Consider the following 27,801-nt stretch of genomic DNA (forward strand, 5'->3'; position numbering starts at 1 on the left):
TTCTCTGAAAACTCCAGAAGGTTTAAGAAGTTGCAGATGGACTACATGAAATGGATTTTCTCTGAGGATAAGAATTCTTCAAGTTACTTCTCTCCCTTTCAGTGATCCTCTTTTTTTGGCCCAACTTTTCATTGCCATGCTCATCAACTGCTGCTGTTTGACTGGAATGCAGCATAGATCATTTTAATACCACAACCAACTAAGTAGCTGAGGACTCTGGCAAGAAAGGGACCATGACATTCAATTGCCTAGATGCAATATGGAGGGGTTTCTGTTGTTTTGGTGGTTTTCTGTAGGTTTTTTATTAATCTATTTATACTAGAACACCTCAAGCAACATAAGCTTATAAGACGATTTCAGACACATTAAGGGAATGAAAGAGGAAAGGTTTTCAGTAGGTATATTCCTACAACATCACCTTCTGCAGTAGCTGCACGCTCATCAGAGGTGTCTCATGCAATTACTGAACTGCCTTTGTACAGTATCAGCTGGAGGGGAGAAAGGCTACAGGTTAATACATGCCATTTGTTGAACACCCATTTTGCCTTTGCTAGTACATCTGTAAGACTTCAGGAAGTTTACTTAAAGCACACAGTGCTGGTCACACTATTCCTAATGAAGTTATGAAGTTGGTGGGAATTTTCCCCACCAACTTCAGTAGGAACAGATATGAACCAGTGCTAAAAAAAAAAAAAAATTAAAAAACCTCCCCCCCCCCAAGCCCAACTTTTAATTTAGGAGTATGCTGTAAGAGAGGAAAAGTTATTTTGTGCATTTATAAGAGCATAAACCAGAATAAAATTTAATATTTATTAGAATTTCTTCCAGTAACAGCATTCAACATCTTAACAAACCAAGTTGTGAAGTCTTAAAAAAATTACGATACAAAAAAAGTTAAAATAAGTTGTTCCTTATATTTAACGGCAACAAAGGGGGAATTTCCTATTTAAAAACAAACTTGTCATATAAACAGTATTATTTTAAGAAAATGTGATTAACATGATATGTCATTTTCAGAATGGATACACAGTGTATGAATACCAATCTGAATGAAACAGAGGGGCAGAACACACTACCCCCTTAAAAATCTCAAAATAGCCTGTTTGAAGAAAGGGGGGGAGAAGGATCTTTCTAGTGGAATAACTTAGAAGATACCACGCAATGGACAAAAAACGCAAGAGTACAGAAGACATTACATGACACCCTCATTACAACACCCCCTCAAGTCTGGTTATACAGTAAATAAAGTTAGTAAAGTGCATCTTTTAAAGACTTGTCTAGTGAAATAGCTTTTCCAAATATAAAACACAACACAAGACGTGCAGTAACAGTTAAATCATAGTGTAAGTTTTTAAAAACTAATCTTTAACTTTTCATTCACTAAAGAAGAAAAGTTTTAACTGCAGTAGTGTTCACATTATTCTTCGATAGGATGCATCCTCATGTGCTTTTGTTACTTGGCAAATCTTTAAATATGGAGCATGGCAAAATTATGCAGTTTAAGCAAGTGCTTCTCTCAATGTAATACAATTCTTCAATGGCAGAATGGCCACATGCAGCACAATCATGTTAGATTTTGGGAAGCTTTGGTGCACTAACGACGGGATTGGTCTCCTGCAAATACCTTCGCCCTGCACTCTTATAGTCGTAGGTACAGGTGTGAGTCTCTGCATAACGGTGTGTTGCACAGAAGTTGTTTCCACATCTGAAGAATCAAGAATATTAGAAGTTACAAGCTTTTAGAAGCTTTTAACTCTCTGACATGCTGGGAGCCCTTTGGCTTAATCATGTCTTGTTTATTTCACATAACTGCTTAGACTCTAATCATCCTTGACTGATAATATTAACTGTTGGGGTAAACAAAATGACATTTTTGTAACTGAACATTGGAGTTTTGACCCAACAGTCTTTTCAGCTGGGAAGTTAAGCAAGATCAGTACTCCTAGAATCAACTAGCAAGGATCAAACACACTTATAAATCAAGAATGATGGGCTTTGATTTATTTTATTTCATTTTAAAGACCTCACACAACATCAGTTGGTAGAATTCAGAGGACAAAACCATGGAACTAAAATAATGGCATCAGGTGAAATCCACATAATACATTTCAATTCAAAACCACCACATAATTCAGACCACCAAAACAGATGTTTAGTTCAGCACAACTTCTGCCTGGCATAAACTCAAATTAGTCATTTGAGATTAATAAATACAGATTTAATCAGCTGTAAAGACATCAGACAGACTAACTATAGGGAACATGACTTCCTATATGACTGGATAAAGGTGCATCTATCCAATATCAGTTGCAATTTCAATGAGTTAAGATTATGATTTTTGCCTTCAGACTTGACAGCTCAGCAGCTAAGATTCCTAACAGGAGAAAAGCATACTCTGGATGTTGTATCTGATCTGGACAAGTGCTTTAAGTGGAGACTAATATTAGTGTTCTGTTGCCTGATTATTTGATAAAGTTGCTTCTTGACAGTAAAACAATGACATAATTCAAAATCAAAATTCTCTTGAAATGGATTAAACATTACTCATCCAACTTACTGTCTCACTATTAGACTATAGTCCTCTATTTATCTATCTATCCATCTGGGTTCGTAATGAACTCTGCAGCTGTTCTGAGGCTTTCTGTGCCTGGTAATAAATTTGCTTTTCTTTGGTCCCATAACCACCAGTTCTCTCATTTGACAGTATTCTCTATCTGGTTCATGTTCCATTCTAGTAAAAGGACATATGATTGCTCCTTTTAAAACTAGAACAAATGCTATTTTTGGAGATGTGTGATTCCCACCTTTTTCTGTGCTTCATTTTAAACCTTAAGCAAGCTGCTTAGTTACTTGTAGAAGAGCTTGCAGCTATTTGCTCAGCAGGAAAGCGTGCAGTGTCCAAAACTGTTTCAAAATCAAAGACTGAAGAGTCAGTAAGGAGGCAGTTCCTCACACTGAAACTCTCCAGCACAATTCCCCAATGGCAGAAGTCTTGTTCATTTTGCTGTTGATTGGCATGAACCAAGACCAGCTTCAAATGTAGCCCTCTCAGTGCAGCAGTTCCCAAACCTCACTAGCTCATGGGAAATGATACTGAGAAAAGAATATCTTGTGGGAAACAATACTTTGAGAACTAAGATCAACAGAGAAAGCGGGGTGGTTTTTCTGGTTGTTGTTTTGTTTTTTTTTTTTTGTTTGTTTTTTTTTTTAAGTTTCCAGTGATCACCACCTAGTGCCAGGTCTCTTGTGTTGTCTGCAAGTCATGATTTGGGGGACCAGCACTCTGGCATTCTGCTTTTGAGATGCTCTAGATGCTCAAAGGTGACTGAAGTCTCACAAGAAACAGAACACCCATAAAATAAAAAAGTTGTCAAACATAAATTCATTTAAATTCACAAACTGTGCAGATGTGTTAGAAAAGGGCCAAATCTGAGGAAGATTTTCTGAAAAATTGTAACAAAACCAGTTTTTCCTCAAGTTGTTAACAATATAATTATTCTTGAGAAAGTCTGCAGAACATAGATCTGTAGCAAGTTCTCCCCACACCAGTATAAAATGTCATTGTTCTTTTTTTCTAGTCATGTTATTTCCTGATATCTTGCATTCTGATACCTTGCATTTCTTGATTTTCCTGGAAGAACATACACTCCAGCAGCAGAACAGGTACAACATTCCTGAATTTTAACTCCTGGAGTTTTGCTGAACTGAGAATTGCAACTTTTTAAAGGTTGTCTTTTGATTTGCTACACTTAAGGAATACCATGCAGCATAGAAAACCTTTTGGTTAACCCAGCTATCAATTTTAAACAACAGCTGATTATACACTCAGCCTACCTGCACTCATAGCTGGTTGCCAATCCAGTTTTCTTGCCACAAAGAAAGCAATGCTTTGTAATTTTCTTTTTTGCTTGAATTGAGCCATTCACAGGTGGAAGATGGGTTGCTTCACCTGCTTTCAGAGGTAGAAAGACAGCAAAGACATTTTATTTTTACTTATTCCTGATCACAAACTAGTTAAATGTTATCTTTTGAAACCCAGATTAATTCTGCATTTCTTAGGATACTTCAGGTGGGAACCCCAAAGCCTAAACAGAGAGGAAAAAAACCCAAAAGCCAAAACAGAAAAACACACCTCAAGCCTAGGAACACCTTTGGAAAAGGCAGCACAATGAGGGACTTAGACCCATTATTTTTAACACATGTTAAAAGTTCACATAAGCAAGAAGTTACAGAAGAAATCAAGAAACACATCTCCTAATGGTCTTCCCAAATGCAAAATGAAAACATATAATGTGATTGGGAAAGCACTGCTTTTCAAAGAATCAATTGGGCATTGAAGCATCTAGTATATTCAGTAGCTAATAACTCAGTTTGCCAAATAAGTACTGCAACATTTTAAAATCTTGCTGGTACTCCATAATTGCAAGAAATGTACATTATTGGACTACAGGCCTCTATTTAGCTACATGGTTTCATAAGGCACTTTGCAGGTGTTTGTACAATTTCTGTACTTAAAAGTTTACTTTACTTTGACTTTTTGCCCTGTAATTCTTGGCTGTTGCTTTACTAACTGGAGAGCATGTAAAGAAAAGGCATCTTCCTTCCCTCTGTAGAAGCAAGCTCTTCGTCCACAACTTGCTTATGTATATTTACCATAAGCTTGGACAGTGAAAGTGAGCAACGCATCCTCTGAAACATTATTTCAGTGCTTCTACTGCTATATTGTCAGGATGCTCCCCAAAAGTGACCTCATGAGTTCAGAAATATTTTTTGTCCAGCACACCTTTAATCCCAACAGTCATTTCTCAGCTGAGATACAGCAGGCTACATTCAATAGTAACACCAGGCAGTCATTACATATTGCAGTCACTACTACCAACCAGTGCTATTGCATCGTTATTCAGCATCGAAACTTCCAGGCAATGTTTGTCCATGCTATCAATTTCATCATCTAAAAGCATACTATTTCAAAAGCATCCTTTAGCCCAGTTTGTGAAAAAAGACAGAGCTTGAAAACAGCTCCTGCTGTGGACCACATTTAAACAGAAAAAACAATACACCTGTCCTCACATTTACAGTCCCTACAGCAACTACATGTAAACTGAACCTGTCCTTTCACCAGCTACAGAACAGATCATTACCAGCCACCTTTCTCTCAAGAGCCTGCGTGATATGAGGACACGAACTTTGTCTCTCTCATGTCCGGAACCTTCCGCAAAATACACTTTTATCTGACATAAGATACACCAGAGGACTGTCTTCTTCATAGTTCTATCCAAAATGACACAGACGATAGTAGGCTTCCCCATCATGCAGATGTAACTATTAGGGTATCACCTCTTTTACCATGGAGTAGATAAGGACAGACCCGTTTATTGAGTGCCAATTAAAAGCTGAACCTCCAGTTGTGAAACAAAAATACAATCCACTATTTTAGCAGCTTTTGCTCCCATGTCATTACAATTACATAATTCTTCCTGTTGCAGCTGCTATTTGAAGATCTATCTCCTAGCTCATTCTCTATACCTACAACTTAAAATCCTGGAATACATGCCTGCCTCTCTTTACCTAAGGTCATACAGAAAGAAAAGAAAACCTGCAAACTGCAAGTCAAAGATGTGAAGAAGTTAATTGTGCTGAGAAACTTTAGCTCACTGTCTTAAGACTTTTAGAAGTACTAATCTAGACAATTCCATTCCTTCCAAGAGAATTAATCACGTAATAAATTAATATTTAGTCACAACATATCAATTTTCAGTAGATGTCAAGCATTAAGCACTCCACAGTTACCAAGACTAGAGTAGAAAGAATGATGCCCACCACAAAAAAATAGAGAAAAATCTGCACTACATCAGTAATCTTCAGCATCTATGCCCTTACTGCTTCTTCCCCACTTTTCTTTTGTCAAATCCTTCTGGCTCAGGCTCTAGTCCTAAAGAAGATGCTACCAATAAATTTGGCTCTGATTTTAATACACTTAGAAGTATTCATAGAACTGACCTTTTGGAAACTTCAGAGCAAAAACTCATGTTCATGTCTACAGATGACATGCAGGATTCACTAAGTATTAAAAAAGCTATGAAAGAGTCACAGTTATGTCTACCTAAGATCTGGATGACATCTGTATGTTAAAGAATTGCTTAAGATATTAAAAGTTATACCATGCTATAGAAGTGTTATACAGCAAGGACTTAGAAAGCCATACGCCTTACAAAGATAAGGCATACAATGATTACAATTATTATTATCCTCTATACATGTGATACATCAGGAAAGATTAAAGAGTCATCTTCAATTATTATTTAAGTCACATTACTTACCTACTCTTTTCCCTACAGCTGCAATACTTCCATTCATTCCAAGCCCATGCGCAGACTGAAAAAAAAAAAAATTCCACAAGGAAATTACTAGCAGATGGAAATTAAATGAAAAGTTAAGCAGTCTTGTATCTGTCTATTTGAAATCAATGTTTTATCAATCAACGTACCTACGAAGAGTCCAAGACAACTTCTGTACACAAAATTAAAATTCTGCAATATAAAGCCTTACTCAAAATGACTATTTAATAGTCTCCCCATACTTTATAACACACCAAAACAACAAAGTACATTACAGATCTGAAGCTAGGCACATATGGTGCCAGCCACAGGGCAAACTTTGGAATAAATGACAATTAGTGAGCAGCAGAAGTCAGATGACACTTCAGCCACAGACATTCACAATTTTATCATTACAATAACTAGTAATTTTAGTTGTGAACTGAACAACCACTTTAATCTTTATGAAAAATTACTTCTAGGACCCATTTGGATAAATGGGCAGTTAAGATACCAACAGGAATTCAGAAAACAGTTTAAGACTATCAGGGATTTAAGTACACCTCCCTCTTCACATCTGCCTTCCCTGAAAAGACAGACACACACATGAAAGTATATTGTCATAATGCCAGTACCAGAAAAGACAGGAAAACTTCCATTTCTTTAGAAGCATGAGTACTCACTAGAATATACTCAGCAGCTTCTTTTGGAGGAGCAGTTTTCCTAAAGCTTTCTTCCTGAAAATGCTGCAGGTTTGTAGGTAGTGCAATACCAGAAGTCCGAAACCTGCCCGTCCCACAGGAACTCTGTAAACTTTCCCTGTTTGCGCTTCGGGCCAGCGAAGCCAGAAATCCTAAGTTACTTACAGAACTCACAGGTTCTCTGGATGCCTTGTTAGCCACAGCTGTGATGTCCCTAGTCTCTGCTTTAGAAATCACATCAGGTCTTTTGCCAAGTGACTCTACTTTCACACTATGAAATCTAGTAGTCCTAGAAAAAGAGGAGTCTGCTATACTTCGGACTTCCAATGATTGAAGCATGTTAGGGGAGGCTGTAGATCTCAAGTTACCAGCCTCAAAGCATTTGGGTTGTGCTTGTGGTTTCAGAGAACTGTGACGTGCCACTTGCGGTGAATACCGAAGAGGTGACAAAAGCAGATTTTTCTGAGGACTTAATTCACGAGTACTGAGAAGACCAGCCCCCATTGCTGCAGTGCTCAGCACTTTGCTAATAGGTTTTCTATGTTGCTCTACAACCTTAGCTTCTTCATCTCCATTAGACAGTTCAAGTTCTGGGTTCACCTTTCCTATGTCATATATCTCACTACACTGTTCAGTGGTGCTTGCTTCTGTTAACAAAGCAAAAGCATCTGTTTCAGGTAGAAGTTTTTCTTCTGTTCCATATAGTTCCACATTTGTTAGGTTGGGAAATAAAACAGGATCCTCCTCACTTGTTGAGGTCACATTTTCAGATGCTTTTTCTGAATTTGCAAGCAGAGATGAAACCGGAGTCAGAATACTATTTGTAGGTAGTTTTGCATTTTCTAGTTCGACACGAGATATTTTCGGAGGTAACCTGATGCTACTAACTGACTGAGACCAAGAGCTGCTCTGCCAGGTGTCATCTTCCTGAAGAAAGTCATTAGTTGTGGATGGCATTGTTCTACCAGCAGTGGCCAAAGTAGCCAATGCTGAAAGTGCGTTTTGGGAAGACTCTGAGTGATATGAATTCCCAGGAGGAGGTAGGCAGGACTGTCCCATATGGGGGAGCACTCTTAAAAAACGATGACGAGCAGCAGCCACTGAGCCACTAGATGGTCGAGGAGCCATTGGAGGACGAGGTTTCACCTTGACAGTTTTTTTAGGCTATTAAAAAAAACAAAAACCACATACAACAACAATTAGTATCTGAATTACAGTTGCATTCAAAGACCTGACTGAGATCATATTCCCAGGAATTCAGACAGTGTAAGGCCAAAAAGGACCAAACCATTCTTTCTACTCCCTCATCTATTACTAGCCATCACGATTTCACCCCAACATCTGAATAATAAAATCAAAGATTATAACTGATAGGACTTTTTAGTAAATAGGCCGCATGTCAGAGGACTAGGAAAAGGAAGCCAGAATGCCACCAAAGTTATCCAGAAGAGCTTAGAGTCTCAAACAAGACGAACAATGAAAGACAGTGTACTATCTTCATTTTACATCTAGGTAACCTAGATAGACATGAACACCAACATAATGTTTTCTCTTCTAGGTAATCTCATTCTCATATTTAACTGTATAGGCCTTTCAGTTACAGCATTTCTAATGAAGTTTCATTTAAGAGAAACATTGATTTTTACCAGAGTGGTACTGCAAAACAATGCTACTTAAAGTATCAGAAGGAAAAACAAAACAAAAAAAAACCAACACCCCCCCCCCACCCTAAACCACCCACACAAATAAACCCAGGACCAGTAGTGAATTCTTTGAACACAGACAGGTAGATGCAAGTAAAGCTAATGCCCCACAGCAGAACATTTATACAACAGCATTTACTTAAACAACAAAGAAATCATCTACCCTTCATCACTTCACTTCCCAAGACAGCAAAGTATCTGACCTGCTTTTTAGGAAAGCCAGCACTAGGAAAGTGCAAGACATTTTACGATAGACTGAAATCATAACTTCACCTTTTTACTCAGATTCATGTTCTCCATCTTTGCCTTGAGCAGTTTCATTTTATTCATAGTAATTGAATTCTCAATAATCTGTTGGCCAGAAGGTGATGCCTCTGTCTCATCTTCATCATCAGCATATAAATTATAAACTGAACCACCGCTGAAAATAAAAGAAAGTTTGTGTTCACCCTCTAATCAAGTAATTTAATTACGTTTTCAATGTAGACTATTCTCACAACTAGAAAGTCATATCCGTAGTTGATCTGTTGACAAAGCATTATGTAAAACTGTATGCAAAGACATTTCAAATCCGTTTATTTTAGCACATAAGCATTCCTTATAAGATGCTCACACAAAGTGAAGATGCTGAAATCAGAACATAGCCACGCTTCTGGGAAGTTGTTATGCCATATACAGTTGGTTCACACTCACTATATATTTTCCCCACAGAGGGGATATCCAGTTCCACAAATGTCTCCTGAAGGTATGGCCAAAGCTGTTAACTGTGTGACTCAGACAACAAGCTGATCAGTTTTCCAATTAACCAGACACTGGCATGGAAGGAAAGTCCAAATTTCTATCCATCCTGAGGGGTGTTCTCACCATAAATGGAAATGGAGGGGTCACCCATGTGGATGTGATATTCTATTTCTCCTTTTCAAAATAAAAAAAAAAAATAAAAAAGGATCAGTTTAGGTTTCCAAAGAGTCTCACATTTGGAAAAAAATAAACAGATCAGAATTGCTACTCCCAAGACAAAATATTTTAACTCAGTAGTCACTGGAAATTTATAGCATCACATTGCCTTTTTCCATTCTGTATTCTAACAGAATGCAAAAACTCAATGTTTTAAAGTCAGTATCTGACTTGTTTTTCCTATAAAGCAATAAAGCATTAATCACCAACACACATCCAACATTTGACAGTGAAATGAAAGAACTATTAGGAGTGTCCAATTCATTACAAATTGATGCATTTTCAACACTGTATATAGTACATTTTAAAGAGTGTTTTAATTCTTACATTAGGCTGTTGGCATCTAGAAATTGTGACAATCAGGCAATTCCCTTGTGTTCATACAAATATCTTAGTAGATTTAACTAAAGTTTCTACTCTCCAGAAGGGACCAAGGAAGAACTAAAGATCACGAGAAAGTCAGTACCAAAAAAAAAAATTTCACTAATTAGAGCTGGCATCTTACCTGATTCTTGGAAATACTCTGCTGCCCTTACTCAAAAGCCAGTATTTTTGCACTGACTCTCCAAATCCATTTCCTAAAATGTAGCAAAATTCCAAAGGCAACACAGCTGGGAGACAGATCTTTAAGAGCAAGATGGCAGCAAATTTAAAACAAGAGTCAGCAAAATAGTCCAGTCACTTTTTACCCAAAACTGAAAAGCTCCATAATGGGACAGTCAGCATGCATATCACATACCTCTCCTGGTAAAGATTCATCACTAAAGAATCATTTCAGAATTTTAACTCTGCAAAGTCTTAAGTCACCAACTCAAAATAATTCTTTGAGCTTCCCTTCCTTCAAGGCAAGGATAGGAAGAAAAGCGGTATGTCTCACATGTTTGGTTGTTTTTTTGTTTGGCTTTTTTTTAATGCAAAAAGAATTGTTATCCTTTTTCTTGCATTTTCTGGCTAACCAGGAGCCAATAACACACACACACACAAAAAAAAGAGTAACAAAATGATTTTTTGCTTTAATGTGATTGTAAAATTATAAAAGTTGGACAGAGAGCTTTGTTCTTGATGATGCTTTTAGCCCATTTTTCAATGAGTAAATTTCAAATTTACTTTGCCCATAGGTGTCAACATTCCTGAGAACTTGCTCATAAAATGCATGCCTCAAAAATGATTAGTAGCTCAATGAAACTCTTCTGACACTGGTGCCTGGAGTCTTATACCACAACTTCAACAACTTCCTTTTAATCCAGAGACAATAATCATTGCATGTGTTTACATCTTGTCAAGTTTTAACCATTAACTTAACCACAGATAAAAGAAAATGATCTGGAGAACTATAAAACAAAACCCAAACCAATGTCTCATTTCTAAACTGCACTCAGTAAATTCTGCTCCACACACAAGCAATGTGAGAAAAGCTGATAAACAAGCGCCTCAAAATGCTCAGTCACCAGTATACTCACACACATAAACACATTTAACTGCCAGTGTGAAAAACACTAGCGTTCAGGATGATTTGCAAGCCTTCCTCTATAAAGATCAAATGAAGAAGTCTGATTTTTTTCCATTCTCTCCTCCCTTTGCTACTTTTCCCATTTCCCACAAAGTCTGACCCAGCCATAGTAACAAATTCAAAAGTTAGGATTTCCTCCCCCACCCTCCCCCAATTACTGTCTGCCCTAGTAGGAAAGCTAATAAACGAACACCTATAGAAAGCACAGAGGAAGAGAAATAAGTCAAGCTGAATGTTTTCAACTCAGGTGGCTTCCAACCTAACTGGATCATTTGACCAGAGACAGCACATTATTATGCATAATGTATTTGACTTTTATACATGCTGTTGCTCTTTGAAAGGCTTACCAAGATGCCTTGAAAGAGCCAAGAGAGCATGGTTTATTCCTCCGGTTTGCTACATTTAGCCAACCTCAAGTAAATTACTACTTAATCTATACTCTAGGATTACCTAATTGAAAAGGACTAGGAGTTTCACACAATTGTCCATGCTAGTTTTAAATGGGGGGGGGGCGGGGAATCATCATCACACACACATACACAAATTTGAACATGCAGAGAGATACCAGGGAGCCTATTATACTGAAAAATGAAAGTTCAAGCTCCTTCTGACAACTTGTTGCATCAACTCACAGTATAGCATCCACAGTCCTAGCTCTTTGGATTGGTTTGTATGTTCTTTGGAGTGAAAAGGTAAAAGGGAACAATTTGGTAATAGGCAGGGTATCAGTAAGAACAGGAATTACACATGTCTGCTCCTCTTTCCACAAGTGTACTAGCCCAATGAAGCAGCAAGGTTCTAAGTTCTTACATGATAATGGTGGTTTTTAGCTATTTCAAATCTACAGACAATACCATATGAGCCTATTTACTGAAAAAGAGTGCAAGGGCTGAAAGATAAGATCACAGATCTAAAATACTTATATCTTTCCTCCTCTTTCTCTCTAGTAATTGTATACCAAACACTAGCTCTTTCTACTCTGTGTAATGATGTGGGAATTCAACCTTGGTATTTCATTCAGCCTGTAGCTCTTAAGTACAGATCTCTTATGAACTTTTGTAAGAGTAATATCACTCTGAATGTAAGCACACTGAATCATACTGAATATAAACCCAGTACAAAGTTTCAACTTTGCAAACAGGAACAAGAATAGTTACTTAAAACAGTGCAAGACTTAGCCTCAGAGAAAATGCAGCTAGTCTCCAGAATAGGGACTCCTTTTCCTTACAGTTGTACAAATACTAAGTCCTTCAGGGGATAAAAAAACCTACCCAAAAGCTGCAGTATAAAGACAGAATCTAATAATTTTTAGTAGATATTATCAATTTTGACAGCTTTAGGAAAAAGCCTACTAATCTGTTTACTACAATGTAGCAGCTTAAGTGACATACCTGCTCTTCTGATAACAGTACTTTGATTCTGTGACAGTGATTGAGACAAGTTTAGTACCTCAACAGTAGCTAATCTGAGACCTAATTATGTCCAAAGGCTAGCTCTATTGGTAATTATTTCAGTAACACACAACACCCCCCCAACCAAAAAAACCCAAACCGAAACCACTCCCACCCCCCAACAAAACAATCCTCCCCCGAAACAAAACAACTCCCTCCCCTCCAAGCCCCCCAGTTTCTCTGAAACTTCAGACAAACACTCTCAGGATTTTGCACTGCCAATCTGCTATCGTCCTGACTAATCATTTGGTTCAAGTCATATCCATATGAAAGTTTATGCTGTGAACAGAGAAATGTTTATAAAACTAGACAAATACCTTAAGATGGAAGAGAAAGTACTTAACCAAAGTTTTTAATATCTTTATTGCCAAACTGACTCTCCTGTGAAATGTTCCCTTTTAGAAAGGGCTGGAACGTTGAGAATTGCCTTAAGCACGAGGTCAGCTTTATCTCACTCAATAGACACACACAGCGATAGACGACCGACAGCATGACCACTGACTGCAAGTACTACTGTGTTGTTAGGCCATCCAGTTACAGCATTTTAGCAGCCCTTAGGGCACAATTCTTGCAATATTCCAGATATATTCCAGATATTCTTTTGATAATGTCAACAAATAAGGCTGAAAATTACACAGCATTCCCTTAAGAATAATATAAAGATTAGAACCAACTTTACCTCAAAGATTCAGATAATGGTGTTAAAGTGCCATCTCCCCGGTCTACTACACGGAAGAAATTCAACTGATCTCCTTCTCGATATACTAAGAAGGTAACTTGTTTGTTGGATGGCCCTTTCTCCCAGATCTCATCTCTAGTGGGATCCATGTATTCAGCCATTTCCCTGATAGGGTCTTCCACAGGAACTACAAAGAGAAAAAAAAGAATAAAACCAAACTATTATTGTTTTGATCACCTTTGAGAGCTCGCCTCAGTTTACAATGGGAATTTCCAATTGTCCTAGTTTCAGCTGGGATAGAGTTAACTATCTTCTTAGTAGCTGGTAAGGTGCTATGTTTTGAGTTCAGTATGTGAAGAATGTTGATAACACTGATGTTTTCATTTGTTGCTAAGTAGTGTTTAGACTAAAGTCAAGGATTTTTCAGCTTCTCATGCCCAGCCAGTGAGAAAGCTGGAGGGGCACAAGAAGTTGGCACAGGGCACAGCCAGGGCACCTGACCCAAACTGGCCAACAGTGTATTCCATACCATGTGATGTCCCAACTAGTTTAGGAACTGTGAAGTGGGGGCAGGGAATCACCGCTGGGGGACTGGCTGGGTGTCGGTCGGTGGGTGGCGAGCAATTGCACATTGTACATTCCAATCCTTTCATTATTGCTGTTGTCATTTTATTAGTGTTATCATTATTAGTTTCTTCTTTTCTGTTCTATTAAACCGTTCTTATCTCAACCCGCGGGTTTTGCTTCTTTTTCCCGATTTTCTCCCCCATCCCACTGGGGGGGGGGGCGGGGGGGGGGAAGTGAGTGAGCAGCTGTGTGGTGTTTAGTTGCTGGCTGGGGTTAAACCACGACACCAATCTAGAAGATATGCTGAGTTTTTTTCCAAGTTAAAATTATCAAGGGGATTTCTCCATTTTCATTCTTCTATAGATGATCCAAATAACCAAGTTTATAATTAGATTAAACCAATACCTGATTCTTACTAACAAGATTTTAAAAACTATTTGTATAATGACATTACAGTATTGTTTTTTCTGCAGGTGAAGAATTGCTGATTTTAAGACTTGATTCTATACGTACAAAGATACTTGTTAAAGTAGGGGTAAACAAAATGAAAAAGATGGTGCACTTGGTATGCTAAGAAAAAAAAGAAGAAAAAAATCCCTCTGTTTGTAAAGTACTTTTCCAACTAATTTGGAACTGAAGTCTGCTTGTCTAAAATGCTTAGCTAAGAGAATCTGTTTACAGTTATAAGATGCATTGCAGTTATAAGTGGTTGCATGAAACCCACTATTTTTAACTGAGTTAACACCTACCTCTTCTAGTGTTAATAGGTCCACCTCGCATAGCCAGAACTAACTTCAGAGTGCAGCCTTCTGAAATGCTGTAAATAACAATAAATAAATTTTTGTAGCATTTTCTATTGCTTAAGCTAACAATCATTTAGAAACATTAATTGCAATTTTATTCTATACTTACTTATAATCATTCAAACAATAGTCATCCTTCAGTTCTGTATTATTCCAAATTAAGTGCTGCTGAGAGACAGGAATACCTAAAAAAAAAAACAAACAAAAGACTATTAAAATTGGAGCTTGGTGAGTGGGCTTTTGAGGAATTTTGCTTTTTGAAGAATGTGGGGGTAATGGAGGAGAGGCGAGAAAGTGGGTCACGGGAAAGAAGAGAGGAAGCAGGACAAGGACAGGCAATTGAGCAGCCTTCAGTCATGATATCCAACCTCTCAAATAGTTATTAAGAACAAAGTTAAGATTTTCAGCGGGCTGGTGCTCACACACAGAGTTCAATCTTTTGGCTCAACAAGGGGTCTGGAGAAGTATTAAACTGCTTCAGGCTCATTGAATACTTGTTCTTTTCCAGTCATCCGATGAAGGAGGTTTTTTCCTGTTATCTGTACCTCAGAACTTTATGTCTACTGACAGGAAAAACAGGAAAAAACTTGTAACTATAGAACTGCCAAATAATTTAATCACAGATTGATATTCTGTATTACTCACAGTAAAGACAAGGTCGCATTAAGGTAACTGGTGGCAGCTCTATTACAGTGGTGACAGCTGTAAATGTGTTTTTATCACTACTTGGTTTGGAACCTGAAAGTTCACATGTACAATATAGTGCCACAGCAGTCAGTCAAACTTCATACTACAAACACTTTTATTTTGTTGTGGGTGTTCTTTTAGGCCATCACAACATTTTATTACTCATATCCAGTAATACTCATTGTCAGCTCAAGTTCTGGGACGGATTTGGCTAACTATTTTTAGTTAAAAGAAAGTAAGCATACTGAATATTTGTTCCTTATTAAAAATCCATATTCTACATAATGATTAACTTTGTTGCTTTTTGTCTGCGTAGTCAACTCATAGAGATACAGATGTAATACACATTAAAGGTAAAAAGAATAAGCTGATACAACCTGAGGTCTTCAGACATTTTTACTAGAATGCTGCCACTTTCCAAATTTTGGATAGAATACAAACCAGGACAGTTATGAAAGGATGAGACATGTTGGATCACAAAAAAAAAAAAAATTAAGGCTAACAGGAAGATGAATAGCTGTCTTTTTTGCCTTTGGAAAAAAAAAATCTTCTCTTCAGCATCAAAAAGAAGTACTGTTGTTCAATTTGTATAGTGAATTCCAGGTAATTAAGATCTCACTGTCCAAAAGGTTCCATTAAAATAACCTTATCTTATACTTTCATACAATGTATGTTCAGACACTTAAAAGGAGATGCAAGTAGCAATGCTACACAGTAAGACTTCCCAAAATACATCTAGCAAGACGGGAACACAAAGATCATCGTCTTCCAGATAGCTTCCAAAAACATCTCAGCTTCCCAAGGCCTGCAAGAGTGCTTAGCAAGCTGTGGCATAAGGTCAGTTAAGTAGCCCCTTCGTAGCTCAAGGAATGGCACAAAGCTTCCAACACCCATCATCAGCAAGGAAGAAAAGCGGACCACATTCTGGTGAAAGTCCAAGCAGATTCAACAGGCAAGCAGGACACATGCTAAGTGGACATCCCCATATAGAAGAGAGAGTGCACTTTGGAGGAACTGTCACTGTTATTATTTAAGTTTTAGAGAGGATGACAATTTCCTTTTCTCACCACAGCTCACATCTAGATCTCCTCTTTTATGAATGACCAACACAACTTTACTTCACTTGGATGGCATTTAACGTGAATCTTATATCCTCTGAAGTCCACAAGACATGTATGAGGGGAATATGTTCATATAGTAGACTAACATAATTGCTACTACACTGCCAGCTATTTAATAACTGGTTATTGGTTATGTTTCAAGTCTGCAGTGTAAGCAAACCAAGAACAAGCTGGCAACAGCTAGTGAGTCTACAGTGAAGTTCTTTTCTGCGTTGTTTTGCACTCTCCTGATTACAGTCATTACTGTCTGCATTTGTTATGGTTTCAGCAGCCTCCAAGGAGCAATTTCCAATTACTTTGATAAACCAAGAAAGTATTCGTTAAAAAGGCTGGCTTGCAACTGGCAGTACTGCAATGAAACATGTTTTTGTTCGTTCAACAATGACAACGTATTTTTGATGAAATGAACAGATGAAAAGACTATACTCTGCTGTAATGGGAAACAGACAAGTCTTTATTACTAATTCCCTTTTATCTTGCTTTCTAAGAATTCTGTATTTATACATAAAGGAAATGGTACTTGCTTTATAGGTTCAGGTGCAGGAAAATATGCATCAGCTGTCCGTTTTCTGGATTACAGTAAGGCTTTTTTGAGGAGAAATTTGCACATGAGATCAGCATGTAAAACTGGCAACAATAATGAGAACTGTGAGATAGCCATCCACTGGCCTGCTCTAAATTAGTACCGAGAAGAGAGGAAAGTAGGGCAATAAGCTACATCTCAATGCTCAAATGGAAGTGGGCTAGCCAGGTGATGCTATAGGAGGACAGAAGCCTTTGCAAACTGTCTATTGAAATGGCTGCAGTTGTGCTGACACTCTGACCTACTAAAATTGGAGGAGGAGAGGAGAGAAGTAGGTACTCCATCCTGTCTCTGAGTCACTGTATCAGATACACCCTTAAGCTTCACTCCTTTACTCTTCTTTCTGGAATGCTAAGTAGGCTCACCAGAGAAATTGATGTAGTCAAGTCTGACCCAGAAAAAAAACCCATAGATTTTTTCAGAACAAACTTGATTTTATGTTGTGGGTAGAAGGTTACTATGTTTAAAGCCACCACAAACATTTCAAAGTCAAAGCTCAAACAGTGTACTAATCTTTCATCCAATGTTGAAAACGCTGGAGACGTTCTTAAACATTTACTTTTTGTTCCTGCTTACAGAGAGGTTGGGCTCACAGTCCTATTTTCCCCCTCAAACTAGCTACACTAGGGAAGAGGTGCAAAGGTTCACAACTTCCAGCAGCAGGACCGTTTTCATAACAGTCAACCCCCCCAGCTTTCATTTGCATGATAGTAAACTACGTCATTGTAAACGGTGGTCAGTACTGACCTCCTCTTTATCCTAGGGACTGACAAAGCAGAGACTGTAACAACAGCGAGTCACCAGTAACTGAATACAGGGCCATAAAGTTTCCTGACAAAGATGACCATATTTACACCTTCCAGATGCTGCTCTAGCCACCTGATCTGGGCACAGGCTTGCATTTTGCAGGAACATTTTCCCAGCTCAGACAAGGGATAAGCCTAAAAAAAGCTTCAGTAAACAAGCCAGGGACCAGCAGGAAACAGAGGAAAAGTAGTAGACAGAAGAAAAGCAAGATTGTTAAAGACTCGTTACACTTGTGCAATCCACCTACTCCAGTCCTGACAGAAGCATAGCTATTTTCTCTAATGCAAGTAGTAATAAATAGCATTATGACATACTCTGAATTCACAGAATATTGAAAGAAATTACAAAATCCAAAAGAAGTCTGCTTGACATTCATCCAGTTCCTTTCACTTAAGGTGAAGCTGCTGTGTATAGGCAGCAAAATAATGACAGCAAAAAGACCAAAGAAAAATAACTCTCATGATGAATTGAAAGTACACACACGTACAACAAAATTACTGCTGCACCTGTTGTTCCCTGCTGAACAGAAGCATTCCAAATTAAGATGTACTCTGAAAGTTAGTTCTGGTTTTCCCCTTTACAATAACACAGGAACAAGAGAACACCTAAATTTTCATCTAAAACAGTAGATGTTTCCACATACACAGATCATAAAATTCAGTTGCAAGCAGTCACTGAACAAACCATGACTGTGTGGGTTTTTCTTATTTCAAAGCTAGCTATGTAAATGAAAGTCTTAACACTCCATACTGTAGAATGGAAATTAATTCCTGCAAGTTAATGATAATAATACTACCAACACCAAATCCCAAACCCCACCTCCTCCCTTGAGACTCAATCCTATCTTACTGAACAAACATGTTTGCAGGTATTATCTATGGTTCTTTAACAGATGAAAGAATTAACCACTACTAGGAATACACTATCTGAATGTTCCTTCTATAAAATTCAATATAATAATTGGTGTTTCTGAATGAAGAATACTAAACTTTGTCCAGCCCAGCAGCTACAAAGACTTGTGCAATGGAGGAAGCAAGAAGAGATCTCAGTTAAAAAAAAAGAAAAAAAAGCTGTTTCCTTTTTCAATTAAATCCTGCTATTTCCATTAAATCCTGCTATTTTTAAGTACCATTCATGTGTTAAAGCTCAGTCTTTCATGTCACCTTGAAACTCAGATACCATCCTATCCATGTCCATCAACACACGATCCTGCTTTCAAATACAAATAATCAACAACAAGTAAAACCAATGGAGTAGGTAGCACTGCTGACAACACTAAGCTATGCTGCTGGCTAGGTGTATTCTAGCATTTATGCCACCAGTAGAGACCAAGGGAGCTATTTCTTCTCCAGTGTACCAGTTTAAAAGGCTCATTCAGTGAATCTGAGACTAGGAGCAATTTACCCTAGGTGGCTCCAAAGTCAGGATTAAAACAAATCTAAATTTTTGGATACCAAGTGCTTACTTCACATGGGGCATATTTAAGCACAAATGCCTGGATCTGATCCAAACACACATCAGATCTGCTTTAACTTCAGTTTATGAGTAGACTTGCACTGAGATTTAACCCATTAATAAATTCTTACCCATATTTTTTATGACTAAAACCAACTGGAAACAGAAAGCTGGAGATCTGGAGTAAGGTACCAATGTCTACTACAGCTGTCTAAACAAACCCTTTCCATATCAGATCATTAAACAGGCACCAAGAATGACAAACAATATCAGAAGTATACAAAATTCCTAACATGCCATCCATATTATCCTTTCTTGTTACAGTGCAGACAGTGTACAGCTACTGATATTCCAGTTGTTGACAAAGATCAGTTTGTCTTGATTTAGTTTTATTATTAGCCTCTCACAATTAGAGGCTTTAGGGTCATTTGAATAAATTTGTTAAATTCCGATACGATTCTGGATTTTGTTCTTGGAGATCTCAGGTCTCAGATCATTCTCCCAAAACTTGTCTTTTTGTATGCTTACATACCATCCATCCTCAATGAAGGATGTCCACGCAGACAATATGTGTGCTAGGGACCCTATATAGTATCCCAGCAGTGTAGAAGCCGTTCACACCCTGTGAAAGTTGACACGATACAGTAACAAAAAGTGAAAAACAGCAGCAGAAACAGGAACAGATGTAAGCTTTCTGCTTCCCATGTTGAATCACAACAGCAAAACTACTTTAGGATTTTCATTCCACCTGAGCAACTCGTTGCTTGAACTTGTGCACTGTAATAGGAACTTCACCACTGAAAAGTTGTTAATTATTTTTTTACATGTAATAGCAACCCCAAATGCAACATCAAATTAATTTGTCATTGTGTATCTGTCTCCTTCACACACAGCCGATCAATCTGTTTTCACTCTGCCTCCCATAAATTATATTAGTCAGGATATTACAGGTATTTTAACTCTGTTCTGGAGCATCAAAGTATTTCAACTGATTTCTAACAATTCAATGATAAGCACCAGTGAACTCTTATATTCCATGTTTTTATAAAATTTACTTATTAATAATTAAATCTATACAGCAGGCACCTAAGCCATTAATTACCTTATCATCCTATGAACTACAATATGTGAACAAAATTCTGAATAAGCAAAACCATAACTTTATTACTGAGCTGTTCTTCTAATAAGAAATTATGATACTTTTGTAAGCTAGGCACCCCCATCTGACAAAAATAAACTGCAAGAATAATTCAATATGTCTATTCACAGTCTTCTATTTTGAACTACAAGAAATTCAAATTTTTCTTCCTCACATCTCCCACTAGTCTCTTCATGCATCCTTTAAAGCTCACTCCTTCATCTATACTGTCCAGATAGCCTGCCTTCTCCTGTACGCTACTGCCTGTGCTCCCTTTTAATTTACTCTTAGTTAGCATTCTATCACATATCTGCTTGCATCTCTCCTACGCCTGTATTCAATCACGGAGAAGAAAAACCCTTTTCTTGTTTCACCTCTAGCCTCCAGGAGCATCTCAACACGTTCTCTGACTTGTGATTAATTATGCCCCTGTCCACAGGAAACAAAAGCATATCCACATAGCTGCACTAATGTAGCTACACTGATGTAAACTCTAGTTATCTGCATGGTGGAGCTTCTACTATGTGACCTTACTAGCAAAAAGTCACCCCTATTGTTGCAATGCTTCTGTATTTTAAGACTTGTGCCAGCTACTTTTTTTTTCAGTCCATTAGCCCAGATTTCCATAAGAGGAGGAGAGTATCTTAGATTCGAGTCTAAAGCATCATATTACACCTCCCAGAGGGTGAGTTCCACACAGACAGAAGCACGAAAAACATGGACTGGTATACTGGGGAAAGAGAAGTTCCCTTTTCTTAAAATTAGCAACTCTGGTACTCTCAGCCTGTGCAGCAACACAGTTCTTTAACTCCTGCAAAGTGAGAAAGAGGATGCAATGGTTTGAAGTATACATACATCTTTCAAATCCCATTCTTTTATGCAGGATCACTCCCATCATAGAGGGAAAGGGGTGAGAGAGGACTAACCTACACGTTTTCTCCTTGCATTAGCACCAGGATTGTCCTCATAACTTAAAGGAGGTTTGCACTTTGTAAGATGTGCCAAGTTCATCGCTTTAAGACAAAGCATTGCTCAGCCAGACCTCTACCAACAAAAGATCACTCACCTAAACAAAATTCAAATCAGTAACTTCAAGCTGCCTTTGGGATTTGCCTGCACTGCAGTTGCTCTTGTGACTGCAGTATCATAAACAAACCATAAACTGACTAACCTAAGAAGCAACAACCATAGCACCTAGTTTAAAGTATGCTCAGGCAGTTGCAATACAGACATAGTGCAACGCTCTGACTTATGTCAGAGAATCCTTTCCACATCAAAAATACTATATCCCATGTAGTATCAAAACAGTTAATGATTTACCACAGACCTTTTAAGATTTATCTTAATAATGATATACAAAAAACCCAAGAAAATAAAAGAAGCGCAAAAATACCAATTCCAGTGAAGCCTAAGCCATGAACTGATAGGAAAAGGAAAGAACAGAAAAACAACTCAATTCCAATTAAACCTAAGCCATAAACTGAGCACCTAGTTTATATAGATATTACTGAACAAGTCATTTACATCATCTGGTTTGCTTTTAGCAATTATAATTTGTAAAACAAGACTTCCTCTAAAGTGATAAAATTTATGCTGAAATTAAGAGAGAATAGTACCTTCTAGTCTTTGAATTTTGGCTTTCACAGAAATAACTGTTTCGAAGGGGGAAACTCGCAGTTCAAAGCATGTTCCTGTGAGCGTTTCAATGAAGAGCTCCATAGTTTCATAAAAAGGAAGCTTGTAGTGAAATGGTCCCATATTATCTTCATTGAAAAAAGGAGGCTCTTTCTTGTTGGCCATTACAAAGGATTTACAACTTTCTCGTAAGAAGATCTGTCAGGAAACTACATTCCACTTCTAGCCAAGTCAGCTTTGAGGACAGGTGTGGTGCATTGCTGTTCATGTTTTGGATTTTTCACCTATAAAGCAAACATGCATAGTTCTAACAACATCTGAACATAGCAGTTAAACGGAGTTTCAATTTATTCTTGATGAATAATAAAACAGCTATTAAGAAGTAGTAATTACTATCTAGGTCATGCAACAGATAGCCGCAAACGATATTAGTAACATGGTAGGTTTAGGACTCTAGTTTCAGCCAGCATCCCAGGTCCTACCTACTACTACTTTTATTATTTTTGTTTTGTTTTCACAAGCGACGCGACAACCCGACCTGCGATGTTAACACCAAAAGTCTCCTGAAAAGGGCTAAGTCCTCAGCAGGGTCAGAGCTGGAGAAAAACTCCAGAAAAAACATAAAACCAGGGACTCGTCCAGGCTCGGGGAAGGCAGAGGACACGGCAGCTTTGCCCCCTCAGCAGCGCCGCGCTCCCACCGGCCCGGTCCAGCCCCCACCCCGGGGCGGCAGAGCGGAGCGCCCGCAAACAAAGGAGCGAGAGCAGCTGCCCACCCCCCACCCCCCCGCCGCTGCCGCGCCTCGGGGCGGCCTCACACTCCGGCAAGGACGCGAGGCCCCACCGTCCGTGCCCCCAGCCCGCCCTCGGGGGAGAACCAACCCCCTTCCCCCCAGGGACGCACTGCACGGCGGCAGGGCCGGGGGAGGGAAGGGGTAACGGCACTGTCCCTTCTCCTCCCGCCGCGGCCGGCGCCCCCGCCTCAGGGCCCCTGAGGGAGCAGCACCCGCGAGGACCCGGCGTCCGCCGAGCCGGTCCGCGACGGGAAGAGGGAGGGTGGAGTCTCACCTCACTCGCCGCCGCCGGGCCCGCTCGGGGGGAGACGCGGCTCCTCTCCTCCCGTGCAGACCTGCCCGCCGCCCCTCACAGGAGCGCGCCAGCTCCGGCGGGCCTCATGGAGGGGGAGCTGCCGCCGCTACGGGAGAGGGGCAGGACCCGGGAGCCGCCCGCAGCGCCACCAACGCCGCCACTCACTCCCCGGCAGCCTCCGCGCCTACCTAGCCTTTATGACATCCCCGCCAGGCGTCCTCCTATGGGCCAATGCGACACCCGTTCTCAGGCAGGTCGCCCAATCGGCTCCCTCGAGGGGCGGTGCTCCTGGCGCCGTCCGGGGCGGGTGTCCGCCGGGCCGCGGCGCGCTGCTCTCGCTTGTTGTGGTCGTTAAGACGCGGAGCGTGCGCGGGGAAGGACCCGGATGCAACGTCCCCACAGCTAACGACGGCGGTCACGTGACAGCCGCCCGCGCGGGGGGGCCGCGGTGGCTCCTGGGACATGTAGTCTAGCGGGGGCGGGGCTGACGGCGGCCCGGTGGCCTCCCGCCCGCCGCACGGGGTGGCGGGGCTGGCGGGGAAGGGCAAGGCCGAGGGGGGTGCGGCTCCAAGGGCTCGCCCCTGCCCTAACGCTGCGTGCGCACCGTTGGCCTTTTCTCAGGGAAAACGTGCAAAATCAGCATTTATACCTCAAACGCAACCCGAGAGGCACCCAGGGCTTCCTCATGCCTACCAGCGCAGCGCTGGGCCCAGTGAGAGCAGGAGCGGGATGACGAGGACTCCCAGCCTGTGCAGGCCTCCCGGTCTCCTCAGAGGCCCCCGGGGCAGCCCCGGCCGCTGGCAGGGAGAGGAGCACTGCTCTCAGGCACCGGTACTCAAGGTCAGCACTCGACTCTAATCCTGCTTCAGTCTAAGGTGTCCAGGAGCAGTGCTTCCCTCAGAGGATCAGTCTTCTGGCAAAATACTAGAGAAAACAAGCTTAGCTGATTAGGAGGTGCTAATTACATTAACCACTTTACTTTCTCTTTAGGTTTTAAATTATGCAAGGCCTACCCTGATTCAAGCTGTTAGGTTTCAGGCCCAGTTAAAACACTCAGAACAAATACTGTGGTTTTTCACACGCACGTAGCAGGTATGGAAGCCCTCTGACAAAGAGTGCTGAGCAAGTTCTGGGTGCTGTAACACTGGGCCTCCAGCTCTGCCCTTCCCAGAAAATGCAGCCATGGGTTATCACATTTGCAAAAAAAGACACACCAAACCAAAACTCAGTTTAAAAAGCCACTGCTCAGACCAAGCCCTCCCAAAAGTGAAATGCCTAGACCAGGATTCACAGTGTGTTACTGGGAGTTAACTGAGGACCACACATTTTCATAGGGGGAAGAGACTGTCCCCATGCCAGTTTAGAAAGACTTGGGGTAGAAGAAAGGCTTTGATCTACGTCATGGTGCAAGTTTCTGTCAAGAGCGTTTCTCTACTGAGCTTTCACATTAAAGTTTAAGAAAGGCTTTACGGCAAGAGCTTTTTCTTGTTTTACTCCAACAGCTTTTGGCCCCCAGGGTTCTTGGCTTGTGAACAACACTCTTTGCAATGCTAATAGAAGTTATTAATGTGAAGGGCCAAGAAGAAAGGAGGATGCAGAAAAGAAAGAGAAAAATTCACCGTCTTTTTCCTCTTTCCCCCAGTATGTCTTTGAAGCCCTTCTAAGCACAGAAGAAAGGAGTAAAGCAGCAGTCCAAATCACGTATGAGGCATATGCAGCAGATGTAATGCCTATAAATAAAGCACAAGTGCTCTCACTGTAGACACCCATTTGCAAATAGCTCCCACATTCTTTTCCAAGCTGCTACTCTCAACTTAGCCCCCACTTAACATGAATCATTGCCAGGCCCACCTATGGCACAAATCAATGTTTCTCCTTTATCCCTTCCAACCTTTCCTTCTGCTTTACCCTCATTAGCGCTAGATGCTTCAGCTGTAGTATTTACCATGCCTGATAAAGTGAATCCAACTTGAGAAAGAAGAGACTCAAGCAGATGTCTCAGAACAAGGGCTTCAGTGAAAGTGGGAATTGCTCTCAAAGGAGTCCTCTAAGCACATACTTTAAATTCACAGAAAGCAGAACAGATAAGTAGTATATTGCTATCTAAAAACCAGCGCATCTAGTTTTAAAGTCAGAATTGCAAGCAGTCACTGGTAAAATAAGAGGAACATTTGATCCTTCTACATTTGTGCATTTGCTCTGTTTGTATGCATGCAGGAGAGCAAGTGTCTACCATTAGGCATCAAGTATGGTTAATGGCATCAGTTCCAGAAGGGCAATCTAGAAAATACAGGAAGCAAGTAGGTTAAGCCAAATGCATTGGACAGTTAAAGGGATTCCACAAAATAGCAACCTCCTGTAAACAGCCTACAATGTGTTACAGATGAGAAAGCAAAGCAGACAACAAGCCTCTGGGCACAAGTGAGTCTCTGCACTAAGGTATGCCCATAGCCTTGTTAACCTGGAAGTGACCAAGCATGCTCAGTACAGATGGACTTCTTGGAAAGTGTTATTTTCAAAACTTTGGCAAATCCAGGCAGGTGAAAAATCTCATTTAGTGGCTTACAACTTGAATGGGAGACAATGTTAGGTTTCTGTTGTTTTCATGGAGCACTAGGTGCTCATCTGTAACACACTTTCTGGCAGAGAAGTTTTAACCATTGTCATTTTTATAGACCACATTAGCTGCCAATACTAAATACCTTATCTCTATCTGGTGTCAAGTCCTGCACTAAGATTTTTTAACTGCTTGATTACATAAGAGGAGAAGCTGTACCTGATAAAAGAACCCAGCCTTACCCTAACATTAGCTCAGTAGATTGGCAGCTAACTCAGACAAGGCATGGTAGTGGTTTTGGTTGTTTTCAAGTCATGATGCAGACATCCTTAGCAAGTGGTAAAGAGGAAAGTAAGACATACAGACAGATCTGGTTTAGCAGACTCCATTTACTGTTTACCAATTATTTTCTCTATAGATCTGTTCAATAAAACAAACTATACTTTGTATAATAGATTACTTCACTGCAGTTATTGCACAGGCTATATTCATCTGGGCACCATGGAAACAAGATAGCAGGAGGTTACTGTCTTTTTTTAAAAAATAAATCATTTAGCACAATTATACCCAGCACAAGAGAATACTAACCATTTCAAATGGATAATCTCATTTAATATCCACAGCGATCTCATTTCAGCTCTACTGGATTAGAGGATCCAGAGCGTTAGTACTGGACAGGGCATAAGGAAGGCTTCATCTCTGCAACACACTCCCCTTGGCTACTGGCCTCCAAAGGCATTTAGCGGGTCATCAAATGTGCTCAGTGTCTTGCTTTCAGATTTTGCTTCTGAGGCTGCTTGGGAAGATCTGCTTTTGGGAGTGGGTATCTTGACTTGGCTGCTAGAGAAGATATCATCTAAAGGGGAAGGAAAAAAAAAATATAGAGATTTTAATGTGAAGTGACTGCCAAACAGAAGTAACGTTGTACATAAGAGTCTACAGCACACAGCAGTAACTGCCAAGGACATTCTGTGATAAACAAATGTTTTCCTGCTGCTTGCAATTCTAGATGCATTTGTAAGGACATACGTGGGAGCTGTTAGCTGTAAGTCAAATTAAGAATATTTTTTCTTCTCAGTAGAGCAGCATAATACTTGTATTTTATAACATGTTCAAGCTCTCATAAGCATTTGAGAAGTACTAATAAATTAAATCTCCACAATAAATTCCATCATGCAAGTGCCACATCCCTCTTATCTAGAACATTAGCGTGTGAGGAACCTGAGAGGTCCAAGAGCTGTGAGGCTGTTGCCAAAGAAAATCAGAAAAGATGGTACTTGCTAGCGACTACTGTTGTGACATCCACTAGCCATACAAGTGTCTTTGATCTACAGCACAATAAGAATGCAGCATAAATCACTTGAGAACAGAGCACAGCTAAGATGCAAGGAGGCAGACAGCTACAACTGCCATCCCACTATATATTCAAAAAGTCTGTCTACAGTCCTGAATCAAGATCTCCCACCACCTTCCTCAATACAAGCATTTCCGTTACGAATAAGTAGGACCACAAAGTGGAAAATATCATGTTGCTATTAAGACAGAGTTCTCTTCTGAAGGATAACAATAGGTATAAATGAAACCCTCCAACCTGGATACCCTGTCCCAGCAGCAGAGCTCACAGACCTGCAGTTCTTGCTGTGGCTAGTGCTGGTTGTGTTTAGGACTGTGCTCATGGAAAGAGATGGCGCTGCTACCATACACACACTGAAGTGTTGCCCTAAGGTTTCCTGGGCACACACAACAGCATATCTCTTCCTATATGCTAAGGTTTTAAATTTAGGATACTCAGATTATGCAGTTGGATTATGAGGGGATTAAAAAAAAATATCAAATTACAAGACTAAGAGACATGGATCACTAGTGATTCGTAAGGCCAGTGTAAGTAGCACATAACTGGTCTTGAGTCCCTATTAAGAAAACACAGGTCTTATACAGAGACTAGTCCAGAATATAAAAACTAGTATTTCAGCCTTCAGCATGTCTCCTAACCTTGAACAGAGGCCAAGTGGCCTATCACAATGTGCCTGCCTTTCTGTTCT

At 39.9% G+C, this 27,801-nt stretch overlaps 2 protein-coding genes across 15 annotated transcripts in view; both read right to left on the reverse strand.

Annotated features, from left to right (window-relative positions):
• Positions 1-796: 796 nt before the first annotated feature.
• On the reverse strand, positions 797-26,487 carry ZFAND4 (zinc finger AN1-type containing 4). Of its 8 annotated transcripts, XM_075025957.1 has the most exons (12): positions 26,348-26,487; positions 24,822-24,932; positions 23,852-24,126; positions 22,096-22,398; positions 14,798-14,873; positions 14,635-14,702; positions 13,319-13,505; positions 8,995-9,142; positions 7,001-8,182; positions 6,321-6,375; positions 3,835-3,949; positions 797-1,705 (listed from the first exon to the last, which is right to left on the reverse strand). In XM_075025957.1, the coding sequence occupies exons 4-12, from the start codon at positions 22,277-22,279 to the stop codon at positions 1,570-1,572; spliced, it is 2,151 nt and encodes a 716-aa protein (XP_074882058.1). In that variant the 5' UTR covers positions 22,280-22,398; positions 23,852-24,126; positions 24,822-24,932; positions 26,348-26,487; the 3' UTR covers positions 797-1,569. The 8 variants fall into 8 exon arrangements, with proteins under 8 accessions (XP_074882058.1, XP_074882057.1, XP_074882056.1 ...); XM_075025956.1 differs by lacking the exons at positions 23,852-24,126; positions 24,822-24,932 and having other exon boundaries at positions 3,835-3,952; positions 26,348-26,477; XM_075025955.1 differs by lacking the exons at positions 23,852-24,126; positions 24,822-24,932; positions 26,348-26,487 and adding an exon at positions 23,391-23,592 and having other exon boundaries at positions 3,835-3,952.
• The window catches only part of LOC142030191 (WASH complex subunit 2-like), a 38,392-nt gene continuing 36,721 nt past the window's right edge, over positions 26,131-27,801 (reverse strand). For all 7 annotated transcript variants that reach the window (XM_075025949.1, XM_075025952.1, XM_075025951.1 and 4 more), the window contains one exon: positions 26,131-26,615. In XM_075025949.1, the coding sequence (XP_074882050.1) occupies positions 26,479-26,615 (137 nt within the window). In that variant the 3' untranslated portion in view covers positions 26,131-26,478. The remainder of the gene's footprint in view (positions 26,616-27,801) is intronic.

Source organism: Buteo buteo, chromosome 4, assembly GCF_964188355.1.
Source record: "Buteo buteo chromosome 4, bButBut1.hap1.1, whole genome shotgun sequence".
NCBI classification, from domain to species: Eukaryota; Metazoa; Chordata; class Aves; order Accipitriformes; family Accipitridae; genus Buteo; species Buteo buteo.